The sequence below is a fragment of the Serinus canaria genome, chromosome 1A, assembly GCF_022539315.1.
Source record: "Serinus canaria isolate serCan28SL12 chromosome 1A, serCan2020, whole genome shotgun sequence".
Lineage (NCBI taxonomy): Eukaryota > Metazoa > Chordata > Aves > Passeriformes > Fringillidae > Serinus > Serinus canaria.
The window spans coordinates 33,789,810-33,811,048 of record NC_066314.1 but is presented as its reverse complement, the minus strand read 5'-3'; the positions used below and the strand labels follow the sequence as shown (position 1 = coordinate 33,811,048).

The following is a 21,239-nucleotide window of genomic DNA, read 5'->3' as shown; positions in this document are numbered from 1 at the left end:
AATTTTGCAAAGCCTGCTCACCTCCTTTTAGTGCTGGGATTTCAGGGCAAACAGAAATCTGTTTCTAGTGGAGTCAAGAATGTTCTGCAGCAGGCAAAGTCAGATATCTGCTCATTTCCACCCAGCACCCCAGTTCCTGAGATACTTAGCTAGCTAATTTCATTGTTAGGAGAAAACTCCATCTACACAAAAATGCAAGAGGATGGAAGTGAATGGCTGCTAAACAGCTCAACTACTGATGCTCAATCTTGTCCTCATGCAGACTACACAAAAACTATTTAATTCCAATGCAAAATGTATTTTACTGAACTGAAACCAAACCAAACAAAATTGTTCATGTAGTTCTCTCCAAGCTATCACATTATTGATCCTCATCTTAAGCACAGTATCATTTTGCTGTGGCTGTCTGGAAATTAAAGAGCTTTTTAAAATTAGCAATAAATTTTCTGCAGTCCAAGACTTGCCAAACTCATAACTATGACTTTCTTCTTCCAATTCTCTACCAACAAGCATCTTGTGACCAATGACTTTGAGTCTGAGATTATTTAAATAATAACTTCCCTTACTGATTCATTAACTACTAAGGATAAAAAAACCCAATCAGTTTTTGTTTAGATTTTTTTTATCAGCCTTCAAGGATAATCTTATCTCTTTTCTCCAACCAACTAATCTTGAGTTAAGGGAGATTGCAAGTAGGTAAAATATGCTGTTCTGTGCTAGCATAGGGAAAGAGGGGTATATTTACTGATATGCAGTGCTGCAACACTTGTTTGTCACTAATACAGTTAGTGCTGCTATGTGATCAACACACATAATTATTTTCTTGTGCTTGATAATTCAGGGCAAGTATAATTTAAAAGTTTTACTTGAAGGATGAGTAATAAGCTTCTATAGTTATGAGAGCTGACTTCTCCACAATTTGAGGGTCTTAAAAAGAAAAGGACATGTTGCTACACCTGTGTACTTTACTTATAATGCTACAGAAAATATCTGTGGAATAGGTAAGGCCCACCTGCCTTAACTGGAGGTACTCACTTTACATTGTGGTTAGCTATAATTGTATGAAACCCTTTTTAATATAAATTCAGATTCTAACTGTAGATATTTTACTGTTTAATACTTACAAGCTAAATTATTTCCTGAGATGGATTTGGTCTACCTATAGGCATATGTGCCGCCCCAGTGCTGCAGGAGTGTCCAACTCAAAGTGAATGGATGGACCATTAAATTTTCTGATTTTTGTTTCTCACTGTAATTTTTTTCCCCTCAACATGTTCTTCTTACCCTTTCCTGGCAGCTGCGTATTCTGCATCCAGTACATACACAATATGGGCCAGATGCTGATCAGTGACCAGGGTTTGTCAGGACTCATCTCCAAGCCATTTGCTCCTAATCAGAGAGAATAATCTCATACTGTCTATGAACTGCTCCCAGACAAAAAAAAAAAAAAAAAAAAAAAAAAAAAAAAAAAAAAAAATTTAGAGCAACCCTCCAGGGCTTTGCACTTTCTGAAGCCTTAGGCTGCATCTCTATTACTGTGATGTAAAGCTGGGATCCATTGTGTGCTGCAGATTGTCAGACACCTCAAGGTAAAAGGACAAAGGAAGAAAGATGCTGAAATGTAGCTGGAGCATGTGTTGCTTGATCTGGCTTTCTGCCAGGGCTACCTGCTGCAGCTGTGACCCCTTGTGCCAGACAGTGGGTCAGTACAATTCTCTACAAATACAAGAGAAAGAATTTTGTTGCTTTCTTGAAACACCTATTGTGTAAGAAAAAGCACAGGGATAAAAAATCCTCATGCCAGTAATAGCATATTTGATTCAGGGAAATTATATTTCACAATCTAACACCTATCCCAATGGAGAGGTCTGTCAGCACCTCCACCAGAAGGCTGTACTAGAAATGACACTCAGGTTCTACTAAATGAAAAGCAGATGCAGCATTCCTGGGAGCAGGTTTGGACAGACAGGCAGGACTCAAGAGCATGGCTCATAGCAGCAGTGGGAACCCAAAACCCGCACGCAGTGCTATTGCAGCAGTTTAGCAAGGAACACTAAAGTCTCCTTGCTGTCCAGCTTGTGTTTTCCTGGTGTGCAGGAGCCATGTTTAAGCTCCCCTGGGCCGCACTGCCCTTCCCAACAACCTCAGTTACTCTGCAGGCTGGGTGGCATAGCAGGCAGTCTACACCTTCACCTGGAGGCACACCCTGGGCTGTGGTGTTTTATCACAGAATATTCTGTGTTGGAAGGGAACTCCAAAGGATCATCAAAGTCCAGCTCCTGGCCATGTACAGGACACCCACGAGAATCACACCATGTGCCATGTGGGTGCTTTGGATATGTGATCATCAGTTTCCTACATTTCCATAATTTCAGATGTTTATTTTGAAAAATGTAAAATTACTTCAGGTATACTGGAAAAGAGGGTCTCAAAAAAAATTTTTTTCTGGCAGCTGTTCATAAGCTCTTACCTCCCTCTCACAGGCACTCAGTTCAGGTGTGTCTGCTCTCCAGCACCTTAACTACAGCTGCTTCAAAACCACCTGGAGGTGGAATAATCCCACATCAGAAAACAGCAGCACTTCAACTTTTCTTTAATTGGTGCATTTATTCCTTCATCCATCTGGGAGACATTGGTAATCTGTCTGTCCAAATCTGATTCCTCTTTAGTAGCAGCGCAGTCAGCCACAAGCACAATTAAACAATAGTGTATGCCTTCTGAAGGGGAGCCAACTGGCAAAAATATAAAGCAATTATTTTGAACTTGTGCTCAATATCTAACACAGAATTAAAGGGTTGGGTGTTTTTTCCCACTCTAGTGTTCTGTTTAGTCCTCGCTTTTGAAAGAAGCTCATGGAACAATTCTAAAGAACTAAAAGGGACAAACCTCAGCAAAAGATTCCTCTTACTGTCAAATAGTTTTTGTTAAGCACATCACTGAGTGAAGAAACAGGCTTTTCTTCTTAAGCAGGGGTGAAGTATGTGACTAGGTTGTGACCAAATCCTGCTTTACTAAACTGTGAAAATAAACAATCCAGTGATGTCTCCTTTCCTATAAATAGTTGATTGTAATTAGATGTAGTTGACGTAATTAGATCAGAAAACCCCCAGTATAATCATGTTCATCTGCCTTATGTAATCAAACTAGGATGATGCCAATTCAGTTTAGAATTTTTCTTTTAATTCAGTGCTCATTTGTCATTCAAATGTGCTTTTCAGTCCAGCACAAAAAAAATTTCAAGGGAGTGCCCCAAAGGGTGTGGGGGGTGTGCACAGGCTAACAGGACTCATGTGAAACAATGAGGTATCTTTCACTTTGAAACTGAAATGTATTCAGGGACAATCTAGATCCAGGAGAAGCTGAGAGCAAACACAGCATGCAATCCAAATCCAGTCTGTTTGGAATGCTATGGCTGGAGAGAACTACAGCTGATGATGAGGTCAGGCCTGAAGTACTATTCAGGTCAGGCTGCAGTCTAGGTTAGAGGAAGAAAAGACAAAAATTATTTTAAATGTCTGGCTGTTACTTGAACTGTTTGTTTCTAACAACAAAACCCAGAAGGGATTTTATTACAGAACCAGCTTCTTAACTGAGACCCATTCTGTGTATCTGATCATTTATCTCCCAGAATTATCCCAGTCTTGCTGACCCAGCTGCCCACATCTCCTCTGCATGCTCCATACTTGCTTCCTAGCTGCCTGTTATACAAAGAATATATGCTTTGCTTTGGGTCACAGGATCTATAACAACCTTCCTTGCAGACCTTCTTGTGGTCTGCTCCACAATTAAATATTTGGTTGATGCAGTCTTACTGACTGGTGTATGATTTTACTTGATAAAAGATGAACCATCCATTTCTGACAAAAGCCTCAGCCCTCTTCCTTTCCTAATACAGTTGATTTACTGATGAATTACAAAGTCACCTTTCTGCTGGCTCTCTGTGTTTGAGAGCACAGCTTCTTCAGTACCATTTTTGGCATAGTTTGTTGCCATCACAAACAGGGCTAAGTTATCAACCTTGGATGTATATTCCGAAATCTGCTTTGAAAGCAGATTTGCTGTGAAGAGTTTCCTTGAGATTAAATATCTACCCAAATGAGGCATAAATGCATATACCTCCTGAAATAAACTTATTTATCTTGCTAAGTCATCCTTCTGAGAAACCACATTGTTTACCCAGTCTGGTTTGGTTGTTTGGTTTTTTTTCCCATATGCCCTCTCTTGATTCAGGTGGATCCTGATCACAAATCACCTCAGCAACCAGGAGCTGGTATGAAATAACTTGTTGCCAAGAGGGAGAAGTGTTTTACAGTACCCAGCTGCCTGCCTGTGAGTTAGTACCTGTTTAAACACAAACATGAGACAACAATGTAAGTAAGGAGCACATCATGACACTGAAACAGAAACAGAAACAGCTGTCTCTGTAGAGCAAGAGAATAGAAACCTCAGCACAGCACTCAGCAGAGAACTGGTGTAGAATGGGTGTCCCTGGGGAGGAGTTTTGTGACCCACAGAGATACAGCACAGTTCCACTGCAACAGCAATAATGATTTACCTGCTTGTTCCATGCTGGATTCCAAGGCCCTGGAACATGACAGTCACAGAAATCAAGGGAAAATGGCATGTTTTTTCCCCCTGGGTCAAAGAAAAAGCTCTAACACGTTTTACATTCTCACATCTGCAGTAAGAAACACTAAAGAAGGGGAACTTTGGCATCCTGCAGTTCAGGTGCCAGACACTGTTTGGGATGACCAGCACTGTCTTGAGATTTTTTTTTCATGTTCACCTCTGATTTTCTCCTCTTTACTTCCAACAGAGTTTTCTTCCCAGTAGTTGCATATTCCTGTATCCTTCTCTCCTCCATGTCATTTCTGCTTCTCAGATTTGTTAATATTTCCACAGTGTATTTTATATGTATATACATACACACTCTAGAGATATAAAAAGTAGTTTCATGCAAAGAGCTCACAAACTATTCTGCAATTACTCTTATGCGTCTCAATTTTTGGTAGTTATATGTGAAAATGTTTGTAGAATTGGATCAATAAAGAAGCATGTAGCAAGAGGGATTGCTCCTTTTTAAAAGTGTTTTAATATCTATGTATTTCACACTCTGCTTTTCTTCTTTCATTGTAGAATTTTAATTTTTCATAACTTCCACCTGAAAGCCAGCTGGTGGCAGTTTCTAATCTGTGGCATGCATTAGCCTGAGAGGGACTGTGATGGAGCCATCTGCACTAGATTCATTTGAATAATGGACTTGTCCAAGTCCATGACTTAGGTTATTTTACCAGATTTTTTTTTGTTTGTTTTTCACTAAATATGAAATAGCAGAGTTAAGGGAAATCCCCCACCTCAGCTGCCTTTCCAACTGAAATCTCTTTCTAAGTACAAGTGGGCAGTACAGATCAGGATAACATCCAGAGTCTTTATCAGGAAGGCAATATTTGAAGAAAGGAAGTTTTAAGCCAAATGCTACATGAATTTTTGAAGGCTGTGTGTGTCACTAAACTCGTTTTTCTGTCACCTGCCCTGATTCCATTAGCCGGTCTGACTGTCACCACTGCAGTTTCGGAGCCTTGGGATCAGAGCCCCCACCCCGCTGGCCCCGGCAGGAGGTTTGTTAGGGGAATTTCGCTGGTGGTTGCGCCACCTGGTGCAGAAAAGGTTTTTTTCCATCTACAGCACCCAAAAAAGGCTCTCGGAATTAATGCATAAAAGTTGCACAAACCCATTGATGCCACTGGAAAAGCAGGACACAAACTAAGCTCTGACTGCACATGATGAAGCCATGCAAAATACTATTCTGTGCTTTGTTTGGTTCCATTGAAGCAGTAATATCTTGGTTATCTCTTGCCTCCACAAAAAGAAAGTACACAGACTTTTCAGTATTCCTTCATTCAGCTGGTTTTGCAATATCCATGCTAGCATCTTAGTTTAAATCACCTTTGTAGTTTAAAAATAATTTGGCAATTTCTTCTGCATTTGTTTGTGTACTTGGAGAGATATGCAGGCACTGGACTTTGACTTCTGACCTACCTTATTTATCTTAACCACATGTTGTTCACCTATGAGCCAAGGCCAAAGCGTACAACACCTAGAGAGAAATACACCATGTAGTGCTACTCACAAGGGAAAAATCCCAAATCCTCTGTTGAGGGACTGAAAGATATTACTGCCTCATGCCTTTGCTGTCAGAGGACAGGCTACAGTTTGCTCACATAAGCAAAACAAGCCTCACATAAACATACCTTGAAATGCACTGCAGTGAGACATCTGAGAGCGCAGATCTGTTTTTCATACAAAAATACAGTTTCAACAAGATTCTCAACTTTTCAAAATACTTTTTCTCAATTTCCAAAAGATTTCAAAAACACTTACTTTCCGCCATATCTTTTGAAGAGAGTCTGTTGGAATACAGACTATCCTTTTTGGCAGGCAATTGCCAATCCTGATCTTTAACTAATTCGATGCAGAGGACATCACAATATCTAATTTCCATGACAATATCTAATTTCCTCTTTCTTATTGGATGGTGTATATGTGGAGCTGCAGGGAGTCTTTGACTTGGACCTGTCTTACCATCTCTCTGATCCTTAATCAACAACATAATCTGTTCTGCTCAAGAAATATAGCAGTTGTGGGGCTTATCTAGCTGCACAGCCACACTAAAATGGTTGTGCTTAATGGCAAGATGATGAAGACTCTGCATGCATCACTTGTAAAGGGGTTGGTGGCATGCTACTTCAGAGGCATCTGTTTCCAGCCATTTCTTCCATCCTCTTGCTCCCCCTTCTGTTATTTGTGCACCTATGGTATAAAGTGGGTAAAGTGACCAAGCACACCTGAGAAATAATTCAATTTTTTTTTTTCTGTAGATAAGTTCCCTGAGGCAGTCCTAAGCAGCTACACAGCAGCTGGCCCAGGACATCACATCGCAGCAGACAGGTAGACAGGGTATAAGTGGGATCTGCTTCAGCTATTTTATCAGCATTACTGAGGAGGAAGATTACATTGTGCTTGGTTGATTTCAGGGCACACCACTGCCAGAGGTGTTCCATTCTCCTCCTTGTCTCCTTGCTTAAGGCTGCGAACTGATGGGGAGAACTGATGGAAGAAGTGTGGTGTTGGATTGCCTCAGCCTCCTTGAACTGTTTGGTGATGCAGTGAAAGAATGCCCCAAGCTCATCTAATGCCCTGTTGAAAATGCCTTGCCAGGAGCTGTGCATTCCTAGCCAAGTATTTCTTTGAACTGGCTTTGGCTCCTTTGACCATAGATTTATCTGATTCAACAGCAGGATATTTACTTGTATTTGCTGCTAGTATGTCAGCTTGCTTTATCAAAAACACATAAGACATCATAAAGAAAGCAGCAGGGACACACAGCTGGAAGCAGAGAAATGGAGATAGAAATGGGAAATAACTCCTTCTGAAGGCAGGGAGCGTTCAGTGGTCTTTTCCTTATCATCTGACCACATCTTGAATGTTATCTCTTATATCAGTCACCAGACTTGATAAACCAGTTAGAACTGTGACCAAATTCCCAGAAGTGTCCCTCAGGTGCTACTCAGGGAAAAGCAAAGAGTGCATGTTATATCACTGATAATTACTTCAGCTCCCCAGAGCCAGCTTTTCCTGTGGTGCAAAGGAGCCGAAATGTTTGCAAGATGAGTTGTGTTGATACTACCAAAGAAGACACTTCTGATGGTAATTTGCAGGCCGTTGTGTTTGATAACTCATTTTCTCTGTACTTCAAACTGAAATTGTTCTTTTCTGTGAAAGCTGATGTAAAAATACAAACCGTCACTCCCTTCTGCTGTTGTTGGGATTTAGAGACAAAAGTTACTGCCTTTGCAACATAATTTATGTTGGAGGGATTGTTGGACATGATACAACTTTAACATTTTTATTGTAACTTTAGTCAGTTCGCCTTTGCCCAGGGGGAAGGGAATTGAAGTTTCTCCTCAAAAGACGCCGTTCACCGGGTGGGTCTGATGAGTTTAACATCTACAGACTGGGAGTAGCCAGAAGATGCACAGGAGACAAGCAAACATTAACGAACATGACCCGCCCCGGCCGGTGCGGGAGACAGGAGACACCTGGTCGGGGAAAAGATCGCTAAGAGAACCGAAGGAGGACCAAATTAGCATCAAAGGCAAAGGGATCAATAAGTAACAGGAAACAGAATACTAAGATTTGTGTAATTTAAGACAAATGAACATGAATTTCTTTGGGAATAGTCTGTGTAAATATGTGAAATGTGTGGTGAAAAACCATTTGTGATGGAATGATTTTCACTGCACAACATAGGCATGTGGGATAAAATAATTTCTATTGCACATCCTGGCCAAAATAAAGTACTGCCTTGATTCTATAACAGTGCAGAGATGTTGGAGAGTTTCTGTTTTTCCCCCTGAAGTCTCGGTGACAGGATTGCTACTCATATCTCAGTTCTCACACTGGCATGTTCAACTGATACCCCAAGGATTGTATCCAAGGGAGACCACGGCATGGGCACACATTCCTCTTTGCTGACACAGACAGGAAAAGGACAATCGGCTCTGAAAAACAGAAACCTGAAGTAGCTGGGGAGCAGCAGCACTGGTAGACACCGCTGGGAACACAGACCGAGTCCTTTTGGTTCATGCAGCCATAAAATTATTTTATGCAACACTAAAACGATGACCGGGCTAAAACTAAGAAAACTGTATGGTTTTATTTATGTTTTATATATGCGTATCAGCTCTCCATTTTTACTAGATTCTGGTTCCAGTTTCCAATGCAAACAATCCCTTTTTAGAACCCAGTGTCTCTGGCTTCTACTACAAGCCAATCCTGCCAAACCACTTTTGCAGCAAAGTAAGTTTTTCTTCATCTCAGTCATTCCTAGCATCCCAAATTTAAATCTCATTAGACAATAAGGACATCACATCATAAAATAATTTCCTCAGACATCTTTGCATACCCCGATTTACATTAATTTTTAAAAGGAAGCTCCGAAGATGAGGGGACTTGCTTATTTTACTTTTACACTCAATGAAAATGCCAAGAATACTTAACTTGAAGGCATTTAAATCCTAGCTTGCTTGGGGACAAGTAACTGATTAGAAAATTAACCAGCCTTTATAAATAACATCCTAGTGATTTGTGTAACACTCAGTGAATTACTATAGGCTATTCAAGAAGCACAAACAGATGATGTAGCACAGACTGGTTCAGCTAAATAAAGCACACTGAAAAATAGGATCAACATCCAATTTAGGTTCCAAAGACCCTCCCTTTATACGGGGAACAAGGGGAATAGATAACTGCCAGTCCACAGGAGGCTGCAGAGGCTGGAAGCAAGCTACTGAGGCTCAGAGCCACTTTTCCAAAGACTTCAAGACCACTTAAAGGCTCATAAATATGTTGTGTGCTTAAGAACCTCTTTGAGGACTACCATCTGAGGAGCTGGTAGCTGTACGCGAAGAAGAGTGTTTTCTCACCATTTCGTTTGTGTGTGACACTTCCTGCTTCAAAACCTGTCATCTGAGTGCGGGCGTGCGGACGTTACATCGGGACTGTGGAAAGAGGCGCCTCTCGCCCCGCCCCGCTTCCCTCGATCCTGTTTCTAGCCGTGTGGTGTCACCCTTCCCCCTTTTCCCTGCACGGAAACTTGCCCGCCCACACAGGAAGGCTCTACAGCCAGTCGTGGCTATTCTTCCTAGCAAAGGGCCATATAATCTTCCCAATTCAGACAGATCAAGGGGCAGAAGCAAAAGCCCAAGCTGCGTCCTTTAAGCAGGAACATGATGTTCCACTGATGCTGCCATCTCATATAATGTGTTCTAGGAGCGTGTCTTCAACTACATCTGCTAATTTTTCAAAGTTTCTGAATTTACATTTCTGTCTTCAGCATCCAAGATGAGGTTTGAATGACATCCAAATACTGGATGGTCTGGTTCTGTAAACTTGCATCTGTTTCTATAAAACTAACTTGGTGCAGGTGCTCAGCAATCCCAGCTCAGTGCCAACCTCCCACATATCCATTCACACTGCTGTCAGCTGGAACTCTTTGAGACTGTGGGTTCAGGGGTATAGAATGAAGGTTTACATGTACATCCCAATAGAAACAAAGTTATTAATGAACTGGAAAATGTTGTGTGGAAGGAAAAGTTTTGCTCAGGCTTTGTTTGAGACAAAAAAATCTACAGCATCTCTGGGGAATGATACCAGCTGAAAAACATTGGTACAATGTTAATCCTGATCAGAAGGACCACCTTAACAGCCAGAAAAGCAAGACTGTGTGTTTTCAGAAATGTATCATAATTTCCTGGAGGGCGTATGATCACCACTGTCAGTTTCTTCTCTCAACTGGATTACCAGTTTCTGACTAACCACCACAAGAGATGCACTTAACAAGTAAACTGCTTTGGATGCCAGACCTTAATATTGCTTTGGACTCTCTGGAGAGAAGCATGTATTTCACAACAGTTGATGCTGCATAATAGGAGCTGGAGAGGATTTTTCCATTCAGCTCAAAGACAGAAGCTTGATTAAGAAGATCGTAATCCAAGTTTTTAATACACAGCTTTGGTGTATTGCAAAACAAAACCCATTCAGTCACTCTAGTTAGAAAATAAAGTGCACAAATGGTTTTTTTTCCCCAGAGAATAAGGAGGATTAAAAACATTGTGGGCAGAGTAAGGAAACAGAACAAGGACTCAAGTTTCTTGGTTGAGTAGGATACCAAATTTAGTTGGAGACAAAAAAAGTCAAACTTGACAGTTATGCAGTTTCCTTTCTGGAAGTGCTCAGCAAATGCCATTCTCTGTCAAGTTCTCTTGAAAGGGAAGAAGTTCACACTGACTAATCTGGCCCTGTTGTGGAGCTGCCTAATAGTGGAGTTAAGCATCTAAACTTACACCTTATATTTAAAAACCTGCCTAGATGTGTATGTGCTGTTTACTCTTCTCAGTTGTTTCTTCATCCATTGTCTCACTTTTTTTCCCCCTTTAATCACAACCACCTCTATTCTATGATCTCAGTATCTATGATTATTCCATGTACTTCAGAACACAGCTCTTTTAAATGAGTTTGCTTCTCAGTCTTTGCTTAGTAAGAAAGTAAAACAACAGTTTTCTGTGCCAAGATAATTAAAAATTACATTCTTATGCTCTGCTTCAACCAGAGATCTCCTCCCTGCACTTCCTGGATGAGACATAGCCATCTATGGTTCTAAAAATAATCCTGCTCTTTTCTGCAGATACACTGCTTAGCCTGCATGTGCATCCTGCATGTGCATGTTACCCACACAAACATGCTGGACTTCTTGGAACTCCTTGAATATAACCACATGCCTTCAAATGAATGGCTTGTATTCATGTTCCAGTGAAGCCACAGATCAGAAAACATCTTTGCAATGCCAATCCTCCAAGTAGCCTTTGGATTGTTCCCCCTACTTGCTTCTAAATATGTAATTTACTTTAATTACATTATGCTTAATCTGCCCATGTCTGTTCCAGCCTACCCATTATAAAGGCAGCACATTGAGCCCGTTTGATACTGAGCAAGTGCAGCTGGGAAGGCACGTGCAACTCCTGAGCTGACTAATTACCTCTTAATTCAGGTTAACCTAACTCCTCCTGTATTTTAGGTAAGTAAGGTTTTCTGGATTGGAAGGCAGACAAGGGCCCCTGTGTAAAAAATCAGCAATAGTGGGGGAGGTAAATGTATTTATGTGAGCAATTATACAATTTCTGTCTCAATTCCAGAATTCCATAAACCGTATCATAACTATACAGAAAGGACAGACTGGAACAGTAAAGGGAGCTTAGTTATTCACCTACTAAAGGGAAATGACAAAGATTAAAACTGGAAAATATTAGAAACTGCAAGACAACTAAAACAATGAAAGGGATCACATTTCCCCCTTCTTTAGTCCTTGTACTGTAGATTCTAACTATAACCCCTTGGGCTGGATTCCCTACTGCTGACTGGACACTGCAGCTACTCAAGGCAGTGGAGTATGTTCCACTCCCCAGGGCCACAGAATCATAGAGCAGAATCATTAGGTCCATTAGACCTTTCAGGTCATTTTACACACAGAAGGAAGACAGGAGAATGATCCATGTCAGCTGGATATAAGCAGAAACAGCAGCTTCAGTGAGACAAGCCCTACAAGGAGAGGGGATATGTTTTCATTGGACCAGCTGAAAAAACCCAGAACAGCTTTCAGAAACACAAACCCTCCCTCACCAAGCCCAGCATCATTGGAGCAGGGGAGAAACAACAATAGCTCCCTTCTCTTAAGGAAGGTTAATCACTGCTGTGGAACAAGCTTGGCAAAGATCTTATATTGTCTGAATCCACCCTTTTTTTTTTTTTATGGCACTGACATTTTCAATTTTATATTATTAAAAACTATACTAAATTTGTCAACTACTACAGCACAGTAAGAATGCAAACAATTTAGCTCTTGCACTCTCTGCAATACCTGCTTGGAGATGAACCCACACCTCTCCCTGCTGCTTAACACAGGCCTGTTGGGTAAGATGTCTCTATGTCTTACAATAGGATTTCTCATCACCCAAGATTATATCAGCTCCTGCTGATAGTTTTTTCCTTTGTATTCTTAACCCTCTGCAGCTGACATCTCAATCATCTTTGCAACAACTGAGCTGTCAAATGGAAGGCTGACAGTGCGATCAGAGGGAGAGCACCTGCAGGAAGAAACTGAATTTGTATGAAGCAGAAAAGCAGAAAAGCTGATGCTTCTATTCAGCTGCTTGATTGTAACAGTAGAAAAACAAAGAACTGCATCTTCAAAATTAGAAGAGTAAAATTCTTTTGCAAAACATGTTTCCACTATACATACACAATAGCCTTTCATTTATTAAAATAATTTTCCTTTTTGTTTTCTCGTTAAACAGGGACTTTGGGTGTTGAAAGCCTAAAATAAAATTTGAAAAGGAAAAAAACCCATAACACAAACAAATACCTGCAAGTCTTCAATCCAAACGCTGGTTCTTTCATAATCTAGGTATGACAAAACTATTTAACTGGAAGCAAAAATGACATATTGTAAGAAAAATCTTAGTATGAAAGGTGATAGGAGGGACTAAGTCCTGCTTGCCGAATTACCTTAGCCTGCAAGCCTATTGTTAAAAGCAGGAACATAAAAAGCAGATGTTTTAAAAAGCTCTCACCTGTCAGTGAGCCCTCTTCCTTTCCCAAGTACACTGCTGAATTTCAGGCCAGATGTTTCTTAGTCACTGCTAAACACTGGAACAGTGTGCCAGTGTCCAGTACTGCCCAAGGGCAGGCCTCTCCTCAGCAGCCCAACTGTACCCATTATACAGCCAGCTATCCAATCCAGCATTTTTGACAGATTTTGCAGATTTGACAAACTAGATATGGGCTGGATATTAGCTCAACTCCAAAATGTTAAAAACCACTCTTTTGAACCTATTATTGAACTTATCTCATTATAAAAATGAGATTTTACCTTAATATTTATCAAGCATTGACTATTAAAATATTTTTTAAAAAGTTTAATAAAAAACTAGCTTTTTTTAGAGTAGCCTAAACAAAGTTTTAATGTTGCTTTAGCCCCAGGCCATTACTGGGCACTCATTTCATGAAATGAGACAGAGAGAGGATACAGTCCTGCTGAATTGCAGTTCTGTCCTGAATGCTGTAGACTTCCTGCAAGACAAACCTCCTTTTCATACATGTAACAGCAGCAAACCACGCTCCTTCAACCTCAAGCCTGAGAGAGTAGCTGTTCATCCATCTAGAGGAAAACTCCTCTGGCACTCTGCCCCAGAGCCTTAGAGAACTTAGCCAGTTGTACAAAACCTGATGCAAAAGCTGTCAAACAAGAGCCAAGTTACCAAAGTTAAAGGCAACACAAAGCTTTACACTGAGTAACTCTTAAATGAAGACATACTTCCTACTGCTTTGGGGAAAATGGGGAAACCTTGTTGGTCCAAAATGTTTTTGGGAACAAGACTAGATAACTTACCACCACTCACATTTTAACCAGAATCATCTACTCTCATTTTTAAATGCCATTTTGGTATCTTCAGTTCCATTTGAACTACATCAATGGTAGCTTTTTAAAGTAAAGAATGCTAGTATAGCAGCAAAGCACTGCATGGCAGAAAGGGACCAAAGCCTACCCTGTTACCACAGTTTAGTCATATAAAGTATGAATATAAAGTAAAATGAAAAGCAGAAAGCAAACACTATGGCATGTATGGTACAGCCTCAGTTGCAACAGCTCACACAGGGAGATGACTACACATTGCTGAAGATGGCAAATCTCTGATTTCTCCTTCAGGAAAGCTAAAACTGATTGAAACACACATAGTTAGCAGGAAAACACATTCAAGTGATGTAGTGAAAACCAGAATAAGCAAGTAAGTATCAGTAATTTTGTAAGACTCCAGTTTTACCTCAGGACTTAGTTTCCCTCATTTGTGCCATGAATCCAAAAAGTTCAAACTCCCTGCTGTATTCATATGGACAGAAATCCATGTGGTACCATTTTGTCTTATACACACCTAGACCCTCAAAGTTATGTAATTCAAACAGAAGATGAAAAAAGACAAGAACAACTCCTCCCTTCTGCAATAAGCAGGAATCAGACAAATGATTAAAAATTTATTCCCACCCTACACACGGCATCCAAAGAAACAACACGTACAAAGATCTATTTATCCCACAATTACACAAGCATCCTGGATTTAATATTTTGAAACATATGACAAAGTTCAAGATACTTTATTTATTAGATACAAGAAGTAAATCTCAAAAGAGAGTTCTTGAATGCATGGAAAAGAATCACATAACTTAAGTGACTCACACACACACACACACATACCTTCCAGCACCAGATTATATTTATAATGTACTTTTTTAATGATGCTGTTAACTTTCTCTTGCAGATCTGCTCCTCTCCTTATGGAGTCTTTTGTATTTCCAGGCATGGTTGTTTAGTTCAATCTACTACTTCATATATGTATTTACATCCATCTCATCTCAAATATGTTTGTCATACAGGCATGTGATTCAGTTGTTTTCTAGCTGTTTCTTTGCAATCTATCTACATCTCAAAAGAACTTGTGCACAGCACAAATTAATGAAAATGACTTTCTCAGTGTACATACTGAAGGATATGCATCCAGAGCTTGACCATCTGAACACATTTTTCAGTAGACCAGGCTGTATTTTTAAACTAATTATACAGATCTACAAAACTGTATTAAAAAAATTATTCTTGGACCAGTACAATGTCCAAGAAACAGTTGGTAAGGATGTAAAATTTTCCAGGTATTTGTAACTCTGAAATGATATAGAATGTTTCCGTATAAACTTAGGTTACACAGAGGAATAACTTTTTCTTAAATCAAGAACTCTGTAACAGAATAAATAAACAAGCTTGAGGAAAGTTGCATTGTTTCCAACACAAAGACTTCTTGCCTCTATTGTATAAAACTTAGAGGAACTAAATATTATTTCTGTCAGTGGCTGCACAACTTAAATACTTGGTTTTGTCCACACAATTGCCCTCTTTAAATCTGAGAGAGGTAGATGAAGACAAAACAAACCCCAACATGTAAGGATTAAGATACTGCAATTAAATTCTAACCCTGCAAATCTAGTGAACATATGTTCTCACCAGATTTACAGAAAGCGGTTATTTTTTCTTTCCTTTTTTTAACTAGAACAGCACTGAACTTCTTCCATCCATGTTGTCAAAATAAGTGCCTGATACCGTAAAAAAATAATTTTCAAAGCATTTTTTAATTAGAACAGCAGGTCCCACCTTGTACTGTTCAGTCATTCAGATACATTTCCCAGGACTGTCTGTTGAGGAAATGCTGCCTCACACCCAGCACTGTCCAGATAGCCCCATGGCCTCTCCCCCAAAGATGACAAATCTGCAGATCCCACCCAAGGTAACTCTTGGGGAAAGGCGTGGGAGCAAGGGAGGTGGTGCTGAAGGCAAGAGAGAGAACTGGGCAACCTTCACACCCATTAAAGACGGTGACCTTTCTGGAGCCTTCTTGAAAATATTTTTTAGCATGGGTGTCTGTGCGCAAGGGCTGCAAAACATTTGGTTACTACCACAAAACCAGAGATTTTATTAGGCTCACAGGTATTTACAAGATCTTACAAGATCTTTAAAGTCTTGGTTTTGGCACAGAGAAAATTATAAAGCAGTAACAACCTTTTTCAAAATGTCAATTACTTCATAAACATCCTGACAAATTAAAATAAAAAATTAAGATGAACTGTTTAGATCCAATTTCCTATTCTCCCACAGCCTGGCCTGTGGCTTCAAGTTTTCAGCTTTTCTCTTCACCTGTAATTTTATCTACTTTCTTCATCTAAAAATCTATCCCTATGTTGAAGCCATACATAAGAAAGCACATACAAGAATAGGAATGAGTCTGGCAGCTTTTTTTTTAAAATGACTGGACAAAATATGTTTCCCTCTTCATTGTTCATTGGACAAAAATGAGGAAGCATTACTGCACATCAGAATATCTGCATAAAAGTGCCTCCAAATTTCTTCGCAACAGCAATACTGGCTTGATCACAGAGACAGGATTCTTTTTATTTCTCTCTCTGTACTATAACTGTAGCCATCATGATCTCATTTGGTATGCAAAAAATATGATTACTTCAATACAATTTCCACAGCAATTTGAAGTGTGCCTTTTTCTCTTTCAAGTCAGTGTTTTAATTTAATGAAAACGATAGGACAGTCTGAGATGGCAAAACCCCAGTATTTTATATCCTTCAGTTTGGTTTAGTTACAGAATAACAATCCTGGCTCTTAAACTAAAACCATAGATCTAAGTGGATGAGGCAATTTTGTGCATTCTAAAATCAATGCATATTTAAATACTTGTTTTCCTTCACAACAGTCTTCAGAAACTCTTGCTCTATGGACGCTGGGCCAATTTACTCTTATTGCTTTCCTGCTCACTAAGCTTGAAGTGGGTGTAGGCTAAAATGCCAAACAGTGTGCACAGAATCCCAAGGCCTTGGTTAACAGACAATGGATCCTTAAATAAGAGGCACCCTCCCAGGAGGGTGATGCAGAACTTGAAATGTCCAAACATGTTATACCTAAACATCTGTTAAGGATAATAGCCAACAGCAGTATTACTTTTTGTAAAAAGAAGGACTTGGAATTTTCATTAGCTCCACTCAAAGCACGTAATGGTACACTGTGTTGGCTCAACTCATACAGTTTTCTCATACAGATCTCTGTGGCTGTATTTACCTCCACCTAAAGCCTTTCACCCCTTTTCACTGCAGTCTGATGGACATGCCAACACTTCCTCAAGGCAGCCAAAGCGTGAGTTAATATTCCTTGCAGGTATGAGGGTCAGCGAATGAACAGCCATTACCTATACAAATCCCAAACCAGGAAGGTTATCAAACAATTTTCCCACATTAATCAGCCCAAATGAATTCCAACATAATTCATCTGGAAACAAGAGAAACGACCAGTGTTACAAAGGATACGTGACAGGTGACGTATTTCCAATGATCCAGTAAATGGACAAGTTTACCATAAAGGCTATTATTCCAGACAGCAGTACCATTATCTGTGGATTAATGGACATGGTCAGTAATCTGATATGTTTCTGGCAGTCTGTAGATGCATTCCAGGTTATTTACTGAGTTTCATTTACTTTCAAATGCAAAATATCAGGCAAGAAAAACATATGGAGAACAAAAATAGAAACAGTTTCAAATCAGTACAGACACTGGTGATGTGTATAAGCAGCTCAGTGACATGTATATTTATGACATCCATAAATATACACTGATAGAGCCACAGGCCTTTTCTCCTTTATTCTTGGTGAATGTTTAAGAGGAAATTTTGGAAATCTGGATACTCATTCACATAGAGGTTGTATTCTTTAACTTTGAGATAAAGTCTTATTTATGGTCACAACAAAAACTATTTTAGCAAAATACCTGATTTTATTACTGTGAATACTTGCTATCCCATTTGTAAAATACAATGCTACAAGAAATGACCCATCACTGAGGGGCACAATCAGCAGCAGAAAGAATATGCCACTGGCTCTTTTTTGGACAGAAGGATATTGAGAGAAACTATGGTCTTCTTGGTGAAAATAAACTACTAATTCTAGAGAACAATCAATGTTGGCATCCATCCACAGAAGAGAAGTTGAGTGTGTCCTTCTTTGAGTGGACAGAGCTAGAAATAGAGCACTTCATACACTAGGGAAAGCTTCTGGATTTTGATAGATTTTCCTGTTGTTCAGATGCCCTCTAAATAGGAACAAGAATAAGGAGATAAACTGAAAGGCTCGCTCCTCACAGAGGAAGCGGGGCAAACTCAGCAAGGGGCTTTTTGTTCTGCACATGTCCCTCTCATCTCACCACAGACAACAGCTGTACAAAAATCTGTTCCACAAAGAAACAGATCTTACTATCAAATTGAACTACATCAGTGATAATTATTTAAATAAGTCAACAAAAGCCTTACCACAGCAGAAAGCGTCCAGGGCCCAAATATTCCCCCTTCTCCAAAGACTGGCTCGAAGAAGGGTATGATGAACAACAACATAGCTGAGGACATCGGTGCCTGATAGTACAGCAACTGCATAGAGTTTACCTGCAATTCATGCTGCTTAGCACCTACCCACTGAAACCAAAAGAGAAAGCTGTTAAACATGAGGAAAAATCCCCCATAAACTGAAAAACCTGAGCAAAAGCAAACTGGCCACTAATACAGAGGGAGTCTCACGTGGACAATTCCACTTCAACAGGCTGTTGAGCCTCACCTTTGCCTCAGTGGAGGCCCCATGTGTTTGACTCTTTCAAGTGAAAAAGCCATGAGAAAATTTTCCTGGGGGTAAAATATCATACTTGATGAAGAACAAATAGGTTGTGGAGCTGGGAAGAAAATAGCAGCTCCCCTTTATTTCCCTCTTTATTTTATAAATTCCAGATCCTGCCTGTGTTGGAGCTGAGTATACTTTCCTAAGCAGGCACTGGATTCTTTTCCTTTCTTCTCAATTTCCTGTACATACAGGCTAACAAAACCAGTACACATTTATCTTTTGTCAATTTATTCCAGATTTAATTTCAATATTGATTATAATTGACTCAAACTTCAATTTTTAAGGTTACATGCTTTCAGAAATATTACTTATCTATGGCTATGAAGACAGATGCTACAGCTAAAAGGACACATCTTTCTCTTGTGCTGAAAACTGATGTTTAATACTTACTTAAATCACATTAACTGGTAACATGGATTCTGGCATATAAACTTGCTCACATTTTTTAATCTAGATAATTTAAACCAAGGACCATTATTTCTCCAGTAGACAAATCACCACTTAATGTTATTATGCAGCACCTCTTTCCTCTTCCTGCCCTAAAACAGGTCAAGAGACCATTATTTATCATCTTACATACTATGGGTCAAAGAGCCTCACTTTTTTTTTTTTCTTTTTTGAGGCACAGTCCTCCTAAAAGAAATTCACGTTTAAATCTATCACATCGACATGACAGGAGTTTCTGATTTAGGAGGATCTTACAGTCATGGTCAATAACAAATCAGGTGAGCTATTAGTACAATGCTACAGCAGAAAGGGATGAGGCAGTGCTTGGACACATCAATTTTTAAAATCATAATTGTCCAGAAAGGTTGTACTGTGCGTTTATGCATTAATCCATCCTCTACAAAAACACTTTAAAATGTATATAGTCGAAACTGAAGAAGGATACTGATAAAAATGTAAATAGCTCAAAGATAAACCATGGGATTGAAGGACTGGAAAATATCTTTTCCAGGGAAAAAGCTCAAATGCAAGGCACTTGCTTCAGCAAGGAGAGCATCTGTTCCCTCTAGAAAAAAAGGAGTTTTACCGCTAAAGCAATCTTGGCCCCTTGAAAATAACGCTCACATTAAAGATGACACCCCATTTTCTACCAGCAAGGGAGATCAGGAGTTTGTCGCCTAATTTATCAGGAGTTATGGTGGATTATCATAATTTGGTGGGGGTTTTCAAAAAGAAATAACGGAGCAGGGAAGGTTTCCTGGGGGGCTGGGTGCTTGTTAAAGACGACCGAAGCAAGGGGCAGCATCCGGGAGCCTAACCACCGCAAGGCTCCCGCGCCCCGCGCCGTTACCCACCACTTGGTACAGGGAGGTCACCAGGACGCCCAGGGTGGCGAACGCCATCCCCAGAACGCTGAACTTCACGTCGTAGTAGGAGTTGAGAAAAACACCCAGCGTGATGGGGACCTGTGGAGGGGGACACGGCGGTTTTAGGCAGGGTCGTTGCCCTCAGCGTTGCCCCTCCCCGCTCCCCTCGGCCCCGCAGCCTCCTCACCAGGGTCAGCTTGATCCGCAGAGGGAAAGTCTTGCCGTAAGCCACGCTTTGGATGACCACGATGACCGGCGTGGTCATGGCCTTGGCCAGCTGGTAGGTACCGATGGTGTTGCTCTGCAGGGAGAGGTTGGTGAAGACGACGAAGCCGCAGAAGCTGAGGGCCAGCGGCAGCACCTGCGCGGGCTGGAGGCTCTTGGGGGAGAAGGCGCCGAGCGCCTGGCACAGGTAGAGGCCGAGCCAGGTGATGGCGAAGTGCACCAGGGTGAGGCTGAGGTTGGGGAAGCCCAGCCGCACGTACAGCCATTTGTTCAGGAAGACGATGCAGATGGAGGCGGCCAGATTGACCAGCAGCCCCGCCGCCAGCCGGCCCTGCGCCGGCAGCCAGCCCATGGCTGAGGCAGCCCGGCGGCCGCCCGCGCACCGGCCGGGCCCGCCGCCGCCTCCCCGCCCCGCCGGGACACGTGGGCTCGCGCCTTCCGGTAGCCCCGCCCGCTGCGAACGGCTCCGCCCGCCCGGCCCGGGCGGCAGGGAGGGCCGGGGGGACGGCCGTCCGTGTGTGTGTGTGTCCGTGTGTCTGTGCGTGCCCCCACAGCCTGCCAACAGCCCCGAGGCGCAGAAACGCGCCCCGGCTCCAAGCCACGAGTACTGCTTCACAACGGGACTGAGCATTCCCACAAACACGGCGTTGTACGTATACAGATGAACGAAGTACGTTCTTTGCCAGGTGTCAAGAGACTCCGAATCGGGTGAAGGGGCCAAAGTCCTTGCCTAACTGCACTACGTGTCCTCTGCACTCCGTCTTGTTAAGGGAAAGGCAGCTAAACGTGTGTTTGCACATGTAAACGGGGGCAGAACAAG

The 21,239-nt window shown here is 41.1% G+C and overlaps 1 protein-coding gene across 1 annotated transcript; it reads right to left on the bottom strand.

Annotated features, from left to right (window-relative positions):
- Nucleotides 1–14,607: 14,607 nt before the first annotated feature.
- SLC35E3 (solute carrier family 35 member E3) lies at nt 14,608–20,821 on the bottom strand. Its single transcript, XM_009087014.4, has 5 exons — nt 20,382–20,821; nt 20,183–20,293; nt 18,524–18,682; nt 17,527–17,609; nt 14,608–17,124 (listed from the first exon to the last, which is right to left on the bottom strand). The coding sequence occupies exons 1-5, from the start codon at nt 20,769–20,771 to the stop codon at nt 16,938–16,940; spliced, it is 930 nt and encodes a 309-aa protein (XP_009085262.4). The 5' UTR covers nt 20,772–20,821; the 3' UTR covers nt 14,608–16,937.
- Between the last annotated feature and the right edge of the window lie 418 nt (nt 20,822–21,239).